The 17,712-nt window shown below is 41.0% G+C and overlaps 1 protein-coding gene and 1 long non-coding RNA gene across 4 annotated transcripts in view; both read right to left on the bottom strand.

The window, feature by feature from the left end:
- Positions 1-2,758, bottom strand: part of Ttc9 (tetratricopeptide repeat domain 9) — a 30,926-nt gene extending 28,168 nt beyond the window's left edge. For all 3 annotated transcript variants that reach the window (XM_078050431.1, XM_078050432.1, XM_078050433.1), the window contains exon 1: positions 2,154-2,758. In XM_078050431.1, the coding sequence (XP_077906557.1) occupies positions 2,154-2,559 (406 nt within the window). In that variant the 5' untranslated portion in view covers positions 2,560-2,758. The remainder of the gene's footprint in view (positions 1-2,153) is intronic.
- A 2,054-nt stretch (positions 2,759-4,812) lies between these two features.
- The window catches only part of LOC144377870 (uncharacterized), a 30,759-nt gene continuing 17,859 nt past the window's right edge, over positions 4,813-17,712 (bottom strand). The window contains exons 2-3 of the long non-coding RNA XR_013439105.1: positions 8,054-8,115; positions 4,813-6,045 (exon numbers count right to left, since the gene is read on the bottom strand). This is a non-coding gene — a long non-coding RNA (uncharacterized LOC144377870). The remainder of the gene's footprint in view (positions 6,046-8,053; positions 8,116-17,712) is intronic.

Raw genomic sequence — 17,712 nt, 5'->3', positions numbered from 1 at the left:
CCCTATCAGAACCTTGAATTCAAGGCACTGCAGTTCTTTCTCCTGGGTACCAGGGCTGAGAGCTCCTAAAGAAATTTTGAAGCGTAGAGCTTAGCAGCTTACCTGAGACTGGGCTCATGGAAGACAAGGGCCCAGAGAATACAGACATTGTGATGACAAGAGAATTGCCTATGAAGTGGAAGGGCTCTGGAGTCTTAGGGTTTTCTAGGCAAACCTGAGGATCATATATTTCTTTTAGATTACAAAGATTTAAAAAGTCAATGTGTGTAGGGTACCTAATAATGCATACAATAAATTATTAACAATAATAAGTGGTGGAAACTGAAGAAGACTTATGGGCACCAGAGAAAGCAGCAAATGGGGAAATCTGCTACTGCTGCTTTCCATTCTCTCACCACTGAAGTTCCCCAAAGTGTGTGGGGGTGGGGAAGGAAGTGGAGGAGCTGTCCAGATCTCAGTCTAGGCCTGCTGGGCTGGCCTGACCAAGGACATATTTTTGGTTTCACCATAGAAATGTAACCACTGGCTGGTAAACAAAAATATGGAGTGAAGGGTGGTTCTCCAATGTTCTGGATAACACTGAATATAAAGTTCCATTACCACTTTGAAACCACTGCATTAGTGATCCAGAGCACCTCTCCCTCTACCTACAGCTGCTCTGCCCTTTAACTACTTATCAGGCATCAGACAATATGCTAGAGACTTATGGAAAATAAAAGGAGTCAAACTGTATCTTATAATGGATTGAAAAATTCCATCTTTGCTGTGCTATCCTTTGATGCTATTATTTTATTAGTGGTATGCTATCAGTGTCACCATTTCTACAACAGTTGCTACAGATTACTATTGCTATTCATCCTTTAAATTTGTTAACTACTTGACACTGTGCTTCCTTGGACTGGGTTTTACCTGATTAAAGATGATACTGTACACAGCATTATGGGAAGACAGAGGTAAATGAGTACTAGAAACTGCAAAGGGAACACAGCAGGTCTGCACTTGGGAACCAAGCGGACTTAGCAGTTGTTTATTTTCATCTCCCATGTGCCTGGCACATCCACCATCCCAGCCACATCCAGTCACATTACACCTATATACCCTATTCTAACAGTCCCTAGCTAGTTTAGGCAACTTTAAGGGTTAGGAACTAGGAGAAATGGGCATTTATTTAGTTAGGGAAGCTTGACCATGTTAAAATCCTACCAAAGTGGGTAGGAGGAGAAGAGAGAGCACTTCAAATATAAGCTGTTGCCACTTCCAACAACTCTCACCTTCTCACAGAAGGCCTTGGGAAGATCCAGAGTCTTTGTTGTTGTTGTTTTGTTTGTTTGTTTTTGTTTTAGGGACTTAGAATTTTCTGTGCCTAAATTAAATTTTGTAAATGGCTGACTTTGACCTCATCCCCAAAGTGAACTCTGGATGTACATCTATTCTTAGCTCAGAAGAGAGCAAAAAGAATGCAGCAAAGCTTAAGACCAAACGTGAACTGGGTTTCCTTTGAGACTTCTGTCTTCACCTGGCAACCCGGAGCTCCAGGGGAGCTCAGAAAGAAGAAAGTGGCATTTTGGAATCCATTTTGCTCAAGATTGGAAAGGCATTGTGTCAAACTCCCCTTTGCTACAGGGGTCAAAGAACTTGCAAAAGAACCTTACTCAAAGGGATGCAGTTAGTTGGGGTTGGAGGGTGATGGCCAACTTTGGAGCCAATGGTACCTGAGGACAGTGGACAGGTGCGTGGGCCCGTCCTTAGGACCCACCCAAAAGAAAACGCTGGGTTAGCAGCGGCTGCAGGGCCCCACCTAGGGCGCCGCTTCTGCATTTTGGACCCAAGTCCACTGGTAAGCAGTAGCAGCCGTCGCCAGGCCAGTTAAATCGCCTTCTGTTTGTCCAGCCATTTAAATGGGAGATTTGCGATGTATGCAAAGAAAAGGACGTGAGATGTCTAAGGCCTTTGAGAGGCATCATCTTGAAAGTCACACTTTTTCCAAAGCGCCTCCCTCCCAGGTTCCTTCCTTCCCCGAGCGGCACGGTCACAGCCCCAGAGGCTGCACCGCGGGTGCGCCGCAGCGGTCCGGACGCAGGAGGGACAGGGACGGGGAACGGGCCTCAGACCCCGGGGGCAGCAGGAGGGGCCGGGGGCGCGGCGCGGCTCACCTGCCAAGCTGTTGTAGCAGTCGATCTCGATGGCTTCCACCGTCTTGCTCTGCTCCTCTGAGAGGCGGCCAGGCTTGGGGGCCCCGGCCGGGGAGGCTGCGCGCGAGTCCCGCTCCCGTTCCCCGGGGGGCGGCAGCAGCCCCTTCAGCTCCAGCAACGCCCGGTGGTATTTGCCGATGGCTTCGCGGAATTTCTTGTCCTTGTAGCACTGCGCCCCTTGGCTCTTGAACTCCTGAGCGCGCCGGATGAGCTCGGCGGGCTCGGCCGCCGCCCCAGCCTGGCCCCGCGCGGGGGCTCCTCCGCTGCCTCCCGGGACGCACACTGGCGGCGACGGCCGCTGCCCCTCGCCGGCCGCGGGCGGGCTCGGGTTCCCCTTGGCCCCGGCCGCCGAGCCCTTCCTCTCCATTCGGCCGCCGCCCGAGCACGCCGCGATCCGCCCGCCGCCGCCGCGCCCTCCCGGGTTTAAAAGCGGCGGGCGCTGGCCCCGCGCCTCTCCGGCTTCTCAGCGGCCGTGACACCCTGCGGCGGTCTGTCGCCCCGCACTCCCATTCTCCCCGTCAGCTGCGGGAGGCTGCTCTCTCCTCCCCCTCGGATGGCTTCCCTCCTTCCCTCCCTCCCTCCCTCCCCCACTCGCGCCGCCCGCCCTCTTCCCCGCCCTCCTCCCCTCCGCAACCTGCCGCCGGTGGCGACCCGGCCCTCGCGCGCTCCGGGGTGATCGGTTTGGGGGATCCGCGGGCTCGAATTGGGGTGGCGGTGATTGCCACTGACCCGGAAGAAGCTTGGCTGGCTCCAAGGAGGGGAGAATTAATGACAAAGACGGCCCCGCTCTTTCCCATTCAATCCAGTCCTCGCAGGCGCGCCTAGTCTGAAAGAGAGGAATGGGGGAAGGGTGGTGTGTGTGTGTGTGTGTGTGTGTGTGTGTGTGTGTGTGTGTGTGTGTGTGTGTGTAGGAGGGCAGCAACGAGATGCATGCATAGATTTCTTAAAAACTCAAAAGATGCAGCGGTGAGCAAGAGAAGTAGGCACAACCATAGCTTCTTGGTTTTTTGTATTGTTTTGTTGGGGCTTTTTTTTTTTTTTCTTTTGGCAGTAAGGCATTAATATCTTAAGGGTGCAGGGTTTCCTTTTTCGTGGATCCTGGTTGTCGCTGAGGTGTGTCTCCAGGGCGGCCCGAACACGGTGTGCACGTCTGCGTGTGGGGCGTTGTACTCCAGGAGACGGTAGGCTTACGCTGTGTGAGTGCGCAGCCGTGCAGATGAATCACAGACACCAGAGATGGAAACACCTGTTACTGTGGGTCATCGGGCTTGGCGGGTTTGCGGTTCCAGTTTCCATTACTAGACAGTTCCGTGCCCTTCCTTAGGAGGCTCACTTCCTTCCTTCATTTTTTTTTCAGTCAACCCCAAGTGTCAGCTGTCTGTTGGGGATTGGGACAGGCAGACGGAGATAAGCAGGTTACTCCCCTGCCCACAAGAAACCCCCAGCCAACCACCAATCACCGCTCCAGGTAGAATGGAAAGTGTCACTGGGGAGGAACAAGACAGTGCGGTGCAGCCCTGAGGAGGAGTGGGGGAGGTGGCTTCTTGAGTAGAGAAGGATCCGGAGGCTTTATGGACAAAATAACATTGAGGGCCTTGAAAGTCGAGTAGGAGGTGGACAAAAGAAAATAGAAGAGAGTGACATATCAGCCAGAGTGAGGATATCCCAGACGAATCATGAGGTCTGAAATCTCGGGTGTATTTAGAACACAGTGGTTTGATTTTGTGGCCTAAGTACTGGGAAATTGTTCTGATGAATTATGGAAACTTTAATTTAATTAATTTTTAATCTAGCTCTTTTGCAGTACTGGGGATTGAACCTAGGGCCTCACTTACGCTGGGCAAAGCACTCTATCACTGAGCTACATTCCCATCCCATATGGAGGCTTTTGGATGAAGAATTTGGATTAGATTTTGTAGGAAGTGAAGAATTTTAAGCATATTTTAAGTGCCCTTCCCTCCTTCAGGATACCAGTTCAGGGGTGGAGTGTTGATTAACTTACATGAGGCCCTGGGTTCCATCCCCAGAAACACACACACACACACACACACACACACACACACACACACATACACGTTTCTTAAAAATTGACATAATTCCTTATAAGGAAAAAATTAGGACAAAATTTTGAATATAAAGAGAGTTAAGAGCATAGATTCTGGGGCCAGATTGCTTGAATAAAGTCCCAGATATGCTGCTTACTACTGGTGTGATCTTAGGCAAGTCTCTGTGACTTGGTGTTCAAAATGGAGATAATGATGGCACAATTTCACAAGGTCATTATGAGAACTAAATCAATAATTATAGATGAAGTGCTTAATACAGTGCTCGGCACAAATTAACCACTCCATATGAAGTATCTATATTTTTATTTCAGTGTTATCTATAATAGTAACATCTGATTAGACATAAAAAACTGGCTACATACATTATGGCACAGACACACAAGGGAATATTATACAACCATTAAAATGACACTTTAGGGGTTAGGGAGGGTAGCTTAGTGGTAGAGCTACCACTTGCTTAGCTTGAATGAGGCCCTGTGTATAATCTCCAGCACCAAACAACAATAAAAACAACAACAGCTACAACTACCAAAAAAAAAAAATAAACTTTAAAAGAATATTCAATCACATATAATATATAGTTTTAAAAGTCAGGAACAAATTACATGTATTTTCTCATACCACTGATGTTTGTTAAAAGAATACTGTAGAAATACAGGCACATAATAAACAGTTGGTAGAAATCATATCAAAGTATTAATAAAGAATACATCTATGTGACAATGTACAGCTTGGGGTGCAGATCTGGGAATCATCCTGTGATAACCAAGAAAGGCTTGAAACCTATTACCAATTTGCTTTTTTGGAAAGGTGGAACTAACTTGTGCTTCTACTAGTAATGTACAGGTTTGCAGCATTCTTACCAATATAAAGGATGAACCTGTTAAAAATATTTTCTAATTTGATAAATAAAAACATATATCAGATTAACTGGAATTATCTTTTCAGGTGAATATTTTTCACAAGTGTAGTTGCTGTTTTTAAAAAATTAAAGGCTTTTGGTTGGACACGTTCTTTTTTTTTTTTTTTTTTCTTTTTCTTTTTGGTACTAGGCTTTGAACTCAGGGGCACTCAACCGCTGAGCCACATCTCCAGCCCTATTTTGTAGTTTATTTAGAGACAAGGTCTCACTGAGTTGCTTAGGGCCTTGCTAAGTTGCTGAGGCTGGCTTTGAACTTGCAATCCTCCTGCTCAGCCTCCCAAGCTGCTGGGATTAGAGGCATGTGCCACCACACCCAGCTGGACACACTCTTAAGGTACTAAATTATACCTTATGTTTTCTGAGTACCTAACTTTTCTGAGTGCTTTATTGTCTTCAATCTCACTTGATTCTCACATTAGCCTCAGAGAGGGAAATGATTCTCTTCTCACTGAGCCAACCTATGGTTCAGTGTTTAAGAAGCTTTGGACTCAGGCAGGTGTGGGCTGGAAATCTATCTTTACTATTTCCTGGACAAGTTATTCAACTTTAGACAACCTCAAATTTCCCTACTTATTAAGTGGGGGATGGTGCTTGCCTTATAGGGTGGTTGCCAAGCACCTTGTGAGTGTTCAACAGGTGGTAATTTTGTTGCTGGTTAAATTCTGTCATCATTGGATCCCATAATGTTGTGGCAGAACTCCAGTTAATCCATACATATTTGCCAAGTGATCTATCCGGTTGAGCAGAGAGAAGAAATTGGGGTTGGGTGCTCTGAATCTTCATCATTACCAGTGTGCAAAGTTCCTCAGGTAGGAAGGGACACAGAGGACAATTGTTGGATGAACTCCAGGCCTGGGATTTGGTACTGTCAGAAATAAGACATGCATTGGGTTACCAGGACCGGATGGTCACCATCATTAAAGGTGAGACAATTATCGATGTGCTACAATTGCTTCCCCTCCCAGCCCTATGTCCCGGCTCAGTGGTATAGTATCCCATTCTGAGAGTTTTACTTTGAGGGCAGGGCTGCAAGATACAACACTTTGTACATAGTGTTGTAACCCACGTGGTACAACACTATGTACAAAGCAGACTCAACCCAAGAGCTTAGTACTAGCTCACATAAAAGAGAATGCGAATGAAGAAGGAGGGAAATATTATGGGCGGGAGGATGGAGTGAGAGGAGAATTACTATGCCCATCTGTCCTACTCGGCAGAGCTCTGTGTGCATCTGAAAATGTTTTATTTGCTTGTTTTTAGTACACTTCTGTCTCTGTCTGAGCCACTGACTGGTGTGTTGTAGCTTCTCAAAAATGATCTCTTCCCTTCAAATGGAAGTAAATAAGCGTCAGTGAGAATTTCTCAAACCTTCTTTCATTATCTATTGACCATATGCAGAGCACTAATTTAGGACATGATCAAAGATCCAAATGACAGAAAACCTGAGCATATGTTTAGGAGTCAGAAAAGCGGTGCTTCTCAGACTTCAACATATGTATGAATTGCCTTGAGATCTTATTAAAAAAATGAAGTTCTCTAATTCCGTTGGTGTAGGCCGGAGTCCACGATTCTGTATTTCTAAGAAGCTACCAGGCAATGCTGATCCTGTTGGTCCATGGTGCCTGTTAGGAGGAGCTAGTGTTGGAGCTAGTGTTCTCTCCAAGTTTTCACCTTTTCCCCCAGAGGAGTGTTCAGCAGTGTTGGTCAGATTCCAGGAAATAAAGTGGTCCACACTTAACAAGAGCGGTACCAATCCCTGTTGAGCTTTCTCTTCTACTTCGTATATCAGGAATAGGTAAGGTGAGTCAGGGCCTCTTCTTAGAATCTGACCTCTTGTCTTCTTTTCCCTAAACACATAGCCGGGCAGACTTTTATTGCTTTCTTTTCTTTCTTTTGTATTTTTCTTATTTTCTTTCTTTTTTTACCCTCTGGTACTGGGAATTGAACCCAGGGGTGCTCTACCACTGAGGTACACCCCCAGCCCTTTTTATTTTTCATTTTGAGACAGGGTCTCACTGATTTTTTCAGGCTGGCCTCACTCCCTCCAGGAGCTGGGATTAGAGATGTGCACCACCATGCATGACTGGATTTCTTGTCCAATGTGGCAGTACCCAGGGTGAGATGATTTTGGTGTGTCACAGGGAGGGAAAGACCCTTGAAGACTTCGCTTCCCAGACCTCCGCACTCTCAATAAATTGAGCATTTATTCAGATGAATGCAAAAATGGTATCTGATCTCTCATCTTAGTGACCCTTGAATGTGCTGCTTCCTCATGAACCTCTTTCTCAGAGGTGAAAGAGGATTGAGCCCCAGCAGGTTTCTAAGAATCATGGTCGTTGGGTCCCATGTCATCACAACCTCTTCCTTAATTCCTAACAGGTAAGCTCTGACTCATGGCAATGCATCCTATGGACGGTCACACAACTCCTGGAATAGCTTCTCCCTGCAGAGGTACGCTGGTAGATGTTTTAGAGAAGACTGGGTAGGACTATTTTGAAGGAAAGAACTGTGTGGTAAGTAAGCAACAGGAAAGCATAATGCTCCTGCTGGATTTAGGGGTTTAAAGCATTGTATCTGTCCTGACTCTTGACCTCCTTTCTGTTTCTTGGAATCTCTGACTCTTACACTGCCCACCCCTCTTAGGAGACTAAAGCCCCCTTTTATTTCCAAATTCACTCAGCAGCTTGCATGCCTCCTAACCAGATGGCTGATGCTGCTTTGTCTCTTCCTTTAGCTCCCTTTCTTGAGCAAATGTGACACACGTATTTCAATTTCTTTTATACCATCAGAGCTTTTCAGGCTTGGTCACAGCCTAGCCAAATCAAAACTATCTTGGAGATGGTTTTCTAATGGCACCGAACTTCATGATTTACCTGAGAAAATTGAAGCATTCTCATCATCCATTTTTATTCACATTTAATCTTCAAATATCTCTCTGTGGAAAAGAGGGATACAGAGATGTAGTCATTATGAGCTTCATATTTTAATCCATCCCATCTCCCTCCATCACCCCAACAACAAACTCTATAATTACAGACCGCCTCCAGCCTGGCCTTGTTTAGAAAATAAGGTCTCTGTGCTTCTCCCTACTCACTCTTACCACGCCAGCCTCCTCACCGCCTGTGTCAATTATACTCACATTTGGGGGCTAGTTATTTGGATCTGCTAGCACCCCTTCCTTGGGGCTCACTTCCTTCCCCTCTTCCATGTGATCTGGAACTGTCAGTCTCCGGTGTCTGCTCACTCCTGGCACCCATGCCATCTCCCGCTTGCTAGTACATATTCCAGGGCCAGACCAATCCTGTTACTCCCAATTCCTGCATCATAATGATTGGTTTGAGGTGGGGGTGGGGCGGGGGGCAACACAAACCGACTAGAAACAGTTTTCCCTGAGATTTATACACAGACATTGAGAGAAAGTTTATTTTTCCAGCTGGGTTATTAAGTTGGGAGGCTCTGAGGTTGGGACTATCTGTGGTCATCTTGCTCAGTACTTGGAGAAGGACTATCTGAAAAAAAAGGAAATACAATAGAGCAAAAAAAAGGTGAGGGAGTGAGATGAAATCTTAGAGTAGGTTTGACTTGCATTTCTCTAATTGCTAGAGATGTTGAACATTTTTTCATGTGTTTGTTGTTTGTTTATCACCTTCTTAGAAGTGTCTGTTCAGTTCCTTGGCCCATTTATTGATTGGTTTATTTGTTATTTTGGTTTTTTAGCTTTTTGAATTCTTTATATATGCTAGAGATTAGTGCTCTATCTGATGTGAAAGTGGAAAAAATTTGCTCCCAAGTTATAGGCTCTCTGTTCACCTCACTGATGGTTTCTTTTGCTGAGAAGAAGCTTTTTAGTTTGAATTCATCCCATTTATTAATTATTGATTCTAATTTTTGTGCTATAGGAGTCTTATTAAGGAAGTAGGGGCCTAATCCGATATGATGGAGATTTGGGCCTACTTTTTCTTTTATTAAATGCAGGGTCTCTGGTTTAATTCCTAGGTCCTTGATCCACTTTGAGTTGAATTTTGTGCATGGTGAGAGATAGGGGTTTAATTTGATTTTGTTGCATATGGATTTCCAGTTCTCCCAGCACCATTTGTTGAAGAGGCTATCCTTTCTCCAGTGCATGTTTTTGGTGCCTTTGTCTAATATAAGATAATTGTAATTTTGTGGGTTAGTCTCTGTGTGTCCTCTATTCTGTACCCTTGGTCTACTAGTCTGTTTTGGTGCCAATACCATGCTATTTTTGTTACTACTGCTCTGTAGTATAGCTTAAGGTCTAGTATAGTCATGCCATCTGCTTCACTCCAGTCATACTGGCAGCTATTAAGAATACAAACAACAAATAAGTGTTGGCAAGGATGTGGGAGGAAAAGCACTCATACATTGCTGGGGGGACTGCAAAATGGTGCAGCCAATGGAAAGCAGTATGGAGATTCCTTGGAAAACTGGGAATGGAATCACCATTTGACCCAGCTATTCCTCTCCTTGGACTGTACCCAAAGGACTTAAAAACAGGGTATTACAGAGATACAGCCACATGGGTGAGTATAGCAGCACAATTCACAATAGCTAAACTGTGGAACCAACCTAGATGCCTGTCAGTAGATGAATGGATAAAGAAAATGTGGTACATATACACAATGGAATATTACTCAGCAATAAAAAAGAATAAAATCATGACATCTGGAGGTAAATGGATGAAGTTGGAGAATATAATGCTAAGTATTTAAGCCAATCCCAAAAAAACAAATGCCAAATGTTCTCTCTGATATAAGGAGGCTGATTCATAGTAGGGTTGGGAGGGGGAAGCATGGGCGGAATAGATGAACTCTAGATAGGGAAAAGGGGAGGGAGGGGAAGGGAGAGGGCAAAGGGTGTAAAAGAGATGGTGGAATGAGACAGACTTCGTTATCCTAAGTATGAACATGAATGGTGTGAATATACTTTGTATACAACCAGAGATATGAAAAATTGTGCTCTATATGTGTAATATAAATTGTAATGCATTCCACTGTCATATATTTTACATAATAAATTACAATAAAAATTTTTTTAAAAAAGAGGTGAGGGAGAGACAGCTCTAGCAATAGCAGTTAAGTTCTTTATTTTGTTAATTTGTTAATTTGTTTGTTTGGTTTTTTAATGTGGTGCTGAGGATCGAACCCAATGCCTCACCTTTGCTAGGCAAGAGCTCTACCACTGAGTTAGAGCCCCAGCCCGATCCAGTGATTTTTTAATGATAGATACAACCCTGGGCTTCCCAATTATGTGAACCAATGAATTGTCTTTATACTTAAGCTACTTTGAGCTGTTGCTTATAATCCAAAAAATATTGGCTTGTATGTTCCTTTTCAGGTATTTGCCTTTTTCATTCATGACCTACTGCAACCATGTTGGTTGCTGTTACATGTGGTCAATAACCAAATCATGCCCCCCTGCCTAAAAAACACTCATTCTTTTGTTCTTTTTTGTTGGGAATTTTTGTTACTTAGGCCAGGGGTGAAGTAGTGAAGTATGTCAGGTTGTGAGCATGTTAATTTTTTTGCAACTGTTCTATTTCTCATAAATTTATGTGAACCTCTGACAGTCTGAACTACAGTTTCTGTCTGCAAGCATTTAACATTTTACAGCCTGAATGGCATACATGAGAATGCGTTCTTTCTCCTGCGCTCTCTTTCTCTCCTTTTTCCCTATAGAAGTGTTTTATATATATATATATATATATATATATATATATATATATATATATATATATATATATATATATATATATTAGTTATCTGCATCTGTGAAACACATTGCCCCCAAACTTAGCAGCTCATTTATCATTTTTAAAATGCTCATTTATTATTTTTAAAACAATCCCACAGATTCTGTGGGAGCTTTTACTTGGGTAGTTCTAGCTAATGTTCTGTGGGTTTGTTTCTTTTTGCTTTGCTTAGGATGAAACTCAGGGCCTTGGACATGCTAGGCAAGTAGTCAACTGCGGAGTTCTATCCCCAGCTCTAATATTCTTTTAAGAAGTTTCAGTTAAGCTGTTGCCTGGGACTGAAGGCTTTCCTGGAGGGGATTCTGGTTCCAAGTTTACTCATTGTTGCTGGAGGCCTCTGTTTCTACTATTGGCTGAACATCTTCATCTTGATTCCTCACCATAGGCTCCTGACTGTCTTCACAACAAGGTACCTGGTTTCCTGCAGAGTAAGATCTCAGAGCTCCAAAATCCTACAACCCAGTATTAGAACTGACATATCATCACTTCTGATGAATTGTATTGGTCATGCAGACCAACCTGGGTACAAGTTGGTAGGAGACTCCACAGAGTGTGAGTACCAGAAGGTGGGGAATAGTGGTGGGCATCATAGAGGCTGGCTATTTTAAGAGAACAGTAGGCACTATATTTTTCATTATACCTAGCCATATAATAGAACTTCAGAGAACATTTGTATAATATCAAATGAAAAATAAAAAGAGATAAATTGACCAATGATCACAATAATATATAAAAGTATGCATTTTTATTACAAAAGTCAGATGAAATTTGGGGCATTGAAAGGAATTTGGAACTCAACACTCTTGGGGTTTCTTGCTTTTCTGTAAATTTAACTTCTCATTTTTAAAACTGAACAGTATTATTAATGCATTTTTAAGATGTTAAAAAATTATTGGGTCCTTGCAATTTTCTTTGAAGGCACTTTGATAATAGGAAGTTTCCATAGGATTGTTCTGTCAATTACCACATGTGTTTTGTTAGTTTTTAATCTTTTGAGGAAAGGAACTGCAGACTGCATTGACAATATTGTTTATGACAGAATTTGGTGGTAGTGGCATATGAATGGTTTATGATTTATTTGATGAAATGATTTGGGGCATTGTTCCTTCCTATGCAGTCTCAAATCTAGTTTTTTAGCCTTCTGTGTTTCTGTGACTTACCCCATACCCCTACCTTTTTTGCAGTATTTCACTTACTTACACTGGCATCCCTTTGGAAATATTTTGTGTAATGGATTCTGAAGGTGCTACATCAGGAAAAGTGGAACAAACGTAGGAGTAAAGTGAATTTATGATTAATTTATATAGGTTATTTTTTATTTGATCTTAAAATACACAAAGCAAAATTTATCATCTTTTTTTTATGGGGTGTTATCGGGGATTGAACTCAAGGGCACTTTACCACTGAACCACACCCCCAGCCCCTTTTTGTATTTTATTTAGAGACAGGGTCTCACTGAGCTGTTCAGCACCTCGCTTTTGCTGAGGCTGGCTTTGAACTCAAAATCCTTCTTCCTCATCCTTTTGAGCTGCTGGAATTACAGGTATGCACCACTGTGCCCAGCAAAATTTACCATCTTAAAACCTCTTTTAAGTGTACAATTCACTGGCATTAGGTACATTTACATCGTTGTGAAACCATCAACACTGCCCATCCCCAGAACTCTTTCCATCTTACAAAATTGAAACTCTGTACCCATTAAACATTAACTCCATCTTCCCCTAACACCTGGAGCCTTAAAAAAAAAAAGTATGGTAAAGAAAGCATAACAAGCTTATTCTCAGTAAAAGAAATAATCAGTGAGTGAAGAGAGAGCCTACAGAATGGGAGCAAATCTTTACCACAAGCACATCAGATAAAGCACTAATCTCTAGGATACATGAAGCACTCAAAAAGCTTAACACAAAAACAAAACAAAACAAAACATATGAAAAAAATGTTCAGCATCTATAGCAATTAGAAAAATGCAAATCAAAACTACTCTAAGATTTCATCTCACTCCAGTCAGAATGGCAGCTATTAAGAATACAAACAACAATAAGAGTTGGCGAGGATGTGGGGAAAAGGCACATTCCTACATTGCTAGTGGGATTGCAAAATGGTACAGCCAATCTGGAAAGCAGTATGGAGATTTCTTGAAATGGCATCACCATTTGACCCAGCTATCCCTCTCCTCAGTTATACCCAAAGGACTTAAAAACAGCCTACTACAGGGACACAGCCACATCAATGTTTGTAGTAGCACAATTCACAATAACTAAATTATGGAACCAACCTAGATGCCCTTCAGTAGATGAATGGATAGGGAAACTTTGGTATATACAGACAATGGAACATTACTCAGCATTAAAAGAGAATAAAATCATGGCATTTGCAGGTAAATGGATGAAGTTAGAGAATATAATACTAAGTGAAGCACCAATCCCCCAAAACCACAGGCTGAATGTTTTCTTTGATATGAGGATGCTGACCCATACTGGTGATGGGGGGCGGGGGTGGAGCATGAGAGGAATGGAGGAACTTTAAATAGGGCAAAGGGGAAGGAGGGGAAAGGAAGGGACAAGAGGGTAGGAATGATGGTGGAATGAGTTAGTCATCATTACCCTAAGTACGTGTAGGAAGACATGAATGGTGTGAAAATACTTTGTATATAATTAGTGACTTAAAAAATTGTGCTCTTTATGTATAATATGAAATGAATTGCATTCTGCCATCATGTATAATAAATTAGAATAAATAATTTAAGTAAAAAATTATTTGAAAAAAGTATAACCTGAAATTTACCTTATTAACCATTTTTTAAGTGCACAGCTCACTACTATTAAGTATATTCACATTATTGTGAAACAGATCTCGAGAATTTTTTGCAAATGTGAACTTCTATACCCATTAAAAACAACTCCCCTCTCCCCACCCCCACCAGCCCCTGGAAACCACCATTCTACTTTCTGTTTTTATTCAAATTTGACTAGTCTAGATACTTCATATAATGGAATCATACAGTAACTATTTCTCTTTCTTTTTTGTGATTGGCTTTTTTGGTTTAATAAAATGTCTCTAAGTTTCATCCACTTTGCTAGAAGTGACAGGATTTCCTTCCTTTTAACAGCTGAATACTATTCTATTGTATGTATATACCACATTTTGCATCACCATTCATTTCTGCATGAACACTTGTGTTGCTTCTACCTCTTAGGTACTATGAACATGGGTGTACCAATACCTCTTTGAAACCCTGCTTTCAATTCTTTAGGGTACATACCCAGAATTGGAGGTGCTGGATCACACAGTAGTTCTATTTTTAATTTACAGAGGAAACTCCACATTGTTTTTCATTGTGCTTGCACCATTTTACAATCCCACCAACAGTGCACAAGTGCTCCAGTTTCTCCACATTCTTTCCAATATTTGTTATTTTGTTTGGTAATAGACTTCTTAATGGGTGTGAGGTTGTATCTCATTGAGGTTTTGATTGACGTTTCTCTGATGATTTAGTGATGTTGATCATCTCTTTCTTTTTTTAGGGAGGGTGTCACTCAGGGACACTCAACCACTGAGCCACATCCCCAGCCCTATTTTGTATTTTATTTAGAGGCAGGGTCTCACTGAGTTGCTTAGCCCCTCACTTTTGCTGAAGCTGGCTTTGAACTCATGATCCTCCTATCTATAATGTGATCCTCATGCATGCACCACTGCACCCAGCTTGAGCATCTCTTTATATGATTGTTGGCCATTTATACAGGACCCTTGAAAAAATGTCCCTTCACGTTTTTGCTCATTTTTTTGTTTGTTTTATTTGCTTCAGATTTATTCCATTGGTTTATTTGTCTATCTTTATGCCAGGGTCATATCATTTTGGCTACTGTAGTTTTATAAAAGCTTAAACATAATTTTGTAGTAGTTTGAAATCAAAAATAGTGAGTTCGCTGCTATTGTTATTTTAAAAGATTGCTCTGGGGCTGGGGTTGTGGCTCAGTGGTAGAGCACTTGCCTAGCATGTGTGAAGCACTGGATTTGATTCTTAGCCCCCACATAAATAAATAAAATAAAGGTCCACTGACAATTAAAAATATATTTAAAAAAAGATTATTCTGGTATTTTCAAGGTCCCTTGAGTTTCCATATGAATTCTAGGATGAATTTTTCTATTTCTGAAAAAAAGAAACTATTGGGATTTTGATGGAGTTTGCATTGAATCTGTACATTCCTTTGGATGGTATGACCATCTGAGTGATATTAAGTCTTCAGATTCATAAATAAGGGATATGTTTCTATTTATTCATATCTTTCATTTCTCTCTGCAGTCGTTTGTAATTATCAGTGTACAAGTCTTTTCTCTCCTTGGTTCACTTTATTTCTATGTACTGTTCTTGATACAATTATAAATGGCACTGTTTTCTTCATTATTTTTTGATTGTACATCTATTATTAGTATACAGAAATACAACTGGTTTTTGTATGTTGATTATCACTGTAATACCCAACACCCTCCACTATCCGCCACTTTCTTTTAATGTGGTATCTTACATTGATTTATTTTTATATGCTAAATTATCCTTACATTTCAGAAATGAATCCCACTTATTCATGATATAGCATTGTTTTAATGTGCTGTTGAATTCAATTTGACATTATTTAGTCAAGGAATTTGATAAGAATTTAGTCTCTAATTTTCTTTTCTGCTGGTCTTTGTTTGACTTTGGTCTCAAGGTACTGTTAGTCTCATAGAATGAGATTGGAGGTGTTCTCTGATTTTCAATTTTTTGGAAGAGTTTCAGGAGGATTTTTGTTAATTCTTCAAATGTTTGGTAGAATTCCATAGTGAGTCTGTCTGGTCCTGGTCTTTTTTTTTGTTAGGAGGATTTTGATTACTGATTTCATCTCCTTTTTCATTATTGGTCTGTCATATTCTTTATTAATGCCTGACTCAGTCTTGGTAGATTGGATTTTTTAGGGATTATCCATTCCTCTTGGTTATCTGATTTGATGGCATATAATTGTTCACACATTATCTTATAATCCTTTTCATCTCTGTAGCATTGCTTGAAATGGTTTCCCTTTTATTTTTTATGTTAGCTATTTGAGTCTTTTATTTTTTTTCTTAATATAGCTAAAAATTTGTCAATTTTGTTGATTAAAACAAACAAACAAACAACTTTTGCTGGGTGAATAGCTCCAGAGACCGAGGAAGGAGGATTCTGAGTTTCAAAGTGAGCTTCAGCAACTCAACAAGGCCCTAAGCAACTCAGTAAGACCCTGTCTCTAAATAAAATATAAAAAAGGGCTGGGGATGTGCCTCAGTGGTTAAGCTCCCATGGGTTCAATCCCTGGTACCAAAACAAACAAACAAACAACAAAAGCACAACAACCACAACAATAAAAACACCCTTTCATTGATTTTTAAAATTTTCTTTTCTCTATTTCATTTATCTCTAATCATGATTATTTTTTTCTTTGATAACTTTGAGTTTATTCTTCCTTTTGTAGTTTTTCTCTCTCTCTTGTTCCTTTAACTTATTTGTTTGTTTGTTTGGGTGCTGGAGATCAAACTCTTTTCTGGCTTTGTGAGATGTAAAGTTAGATTGTTGATTTGAGATGTTTATTATTTTTTAATGTGTGCATTTACAGCTATTGCGGCTCCCTTAACACTGTTTTCACCACATCCCATAAGTTTTGGTATGTTCTATTTTTATTTTCACTTTTCTCAAGTTAATATCTAGTTTCCTTGATGACTCTTTCTTTGACATATTGGTTATTTAATTTCCACATATTTGTGCTTTGACCTGTTATCCTTTGTGCTGTTGATTTCTAGTTTCATTCCATTGTTATTCAAAAGATATTCAATGCTTTTTAATTTGTTCAAACTTTTTTCTGTGGCCTATTATGCAATCTGTCCTGGAAATATCCTATGTGTGCTGAGAAGAGCCTATATTCTGATGTGGGACGCCGCAGTGTTCTGGGTGGGGATCAATTGATCTAAGGTCCTACTCAAGTTCTTTATTTCCTTACTGATTTTTTTGGGGGGGCCTCTGGTTGTTCTATCCAGTAGGAGAGTCGAGTGCTGAAAGTTTCTGACTACCATTATGTTGTTGTCTACTTCTCATTTTAAATCTATCAAGTTTTTCTCTGTAAATTTAGGAGAGTTAATGTTTGGTGCATGAACTGGTGCATATAACTATTACATTGTATTGGTGAGTTGACCAACTGAAGTTATGAGCAGTTATGAATTAAAATGGAATCTTATAATTTTTGGATGTTTCTGTCCTTGCAACGGTAACACAAAGAAGATATCCACAGGACATACATAAAGGGAAATGAGAGGGAATCAGAACCAAAGAAATCAGTGAAACTCAGAGGAAGACAGTAAAGGAGGACAGAAGGGACCCAAATCTACAAGACAGAGAGAAAACAATAAACTATTGTATCATTATATAGTATTCTTTTTGTCTCTTGTGACGATTTTGATTTAAAGCTGATTTTCTGTGATTTTAGTATAGCCCCATAATCCCTGAACTCTTTTGGTAATTGGTTTTATAGAATACCTTTAATATCTTTTCTATCTTTTCACCTTCAGCACATGTATATCCTTAGATCTAACTTAAGTCTCTCATAGAGCATATAGCTGGATGCTGGTTTTTTTTTTAAGTCTGTTCAGCCAATTTGTGTCTTTTGGTAGGAGTGATTAATCCATTTATCTTAAAGTCAACATCGACAGGGAAGGACTTACAATTTCCATTTTGTTCATTGTTTCCTACATGTCTTG

This window comes from Ictidomys tridecemlineatus, chromosome 5 (assembly GCF_052094955.1).
Source record: "Ictidomys tridecemlineatus isolate mIctTri1 chromosome 5, mIctTri1.hap1, whole genome shotgun sequence".
Taxonomy (NCBI): Eukaryota; Metazoa; Chordata; class Mammalia; order Rodentia; family Sciuridae; genus Ictidomys; species Ictidomys tridecemlineatus.
Note: the sequence above shows the minus strand (reverse complement) of the source record. Positions and strands in the feature narration are given on the sequence as shown.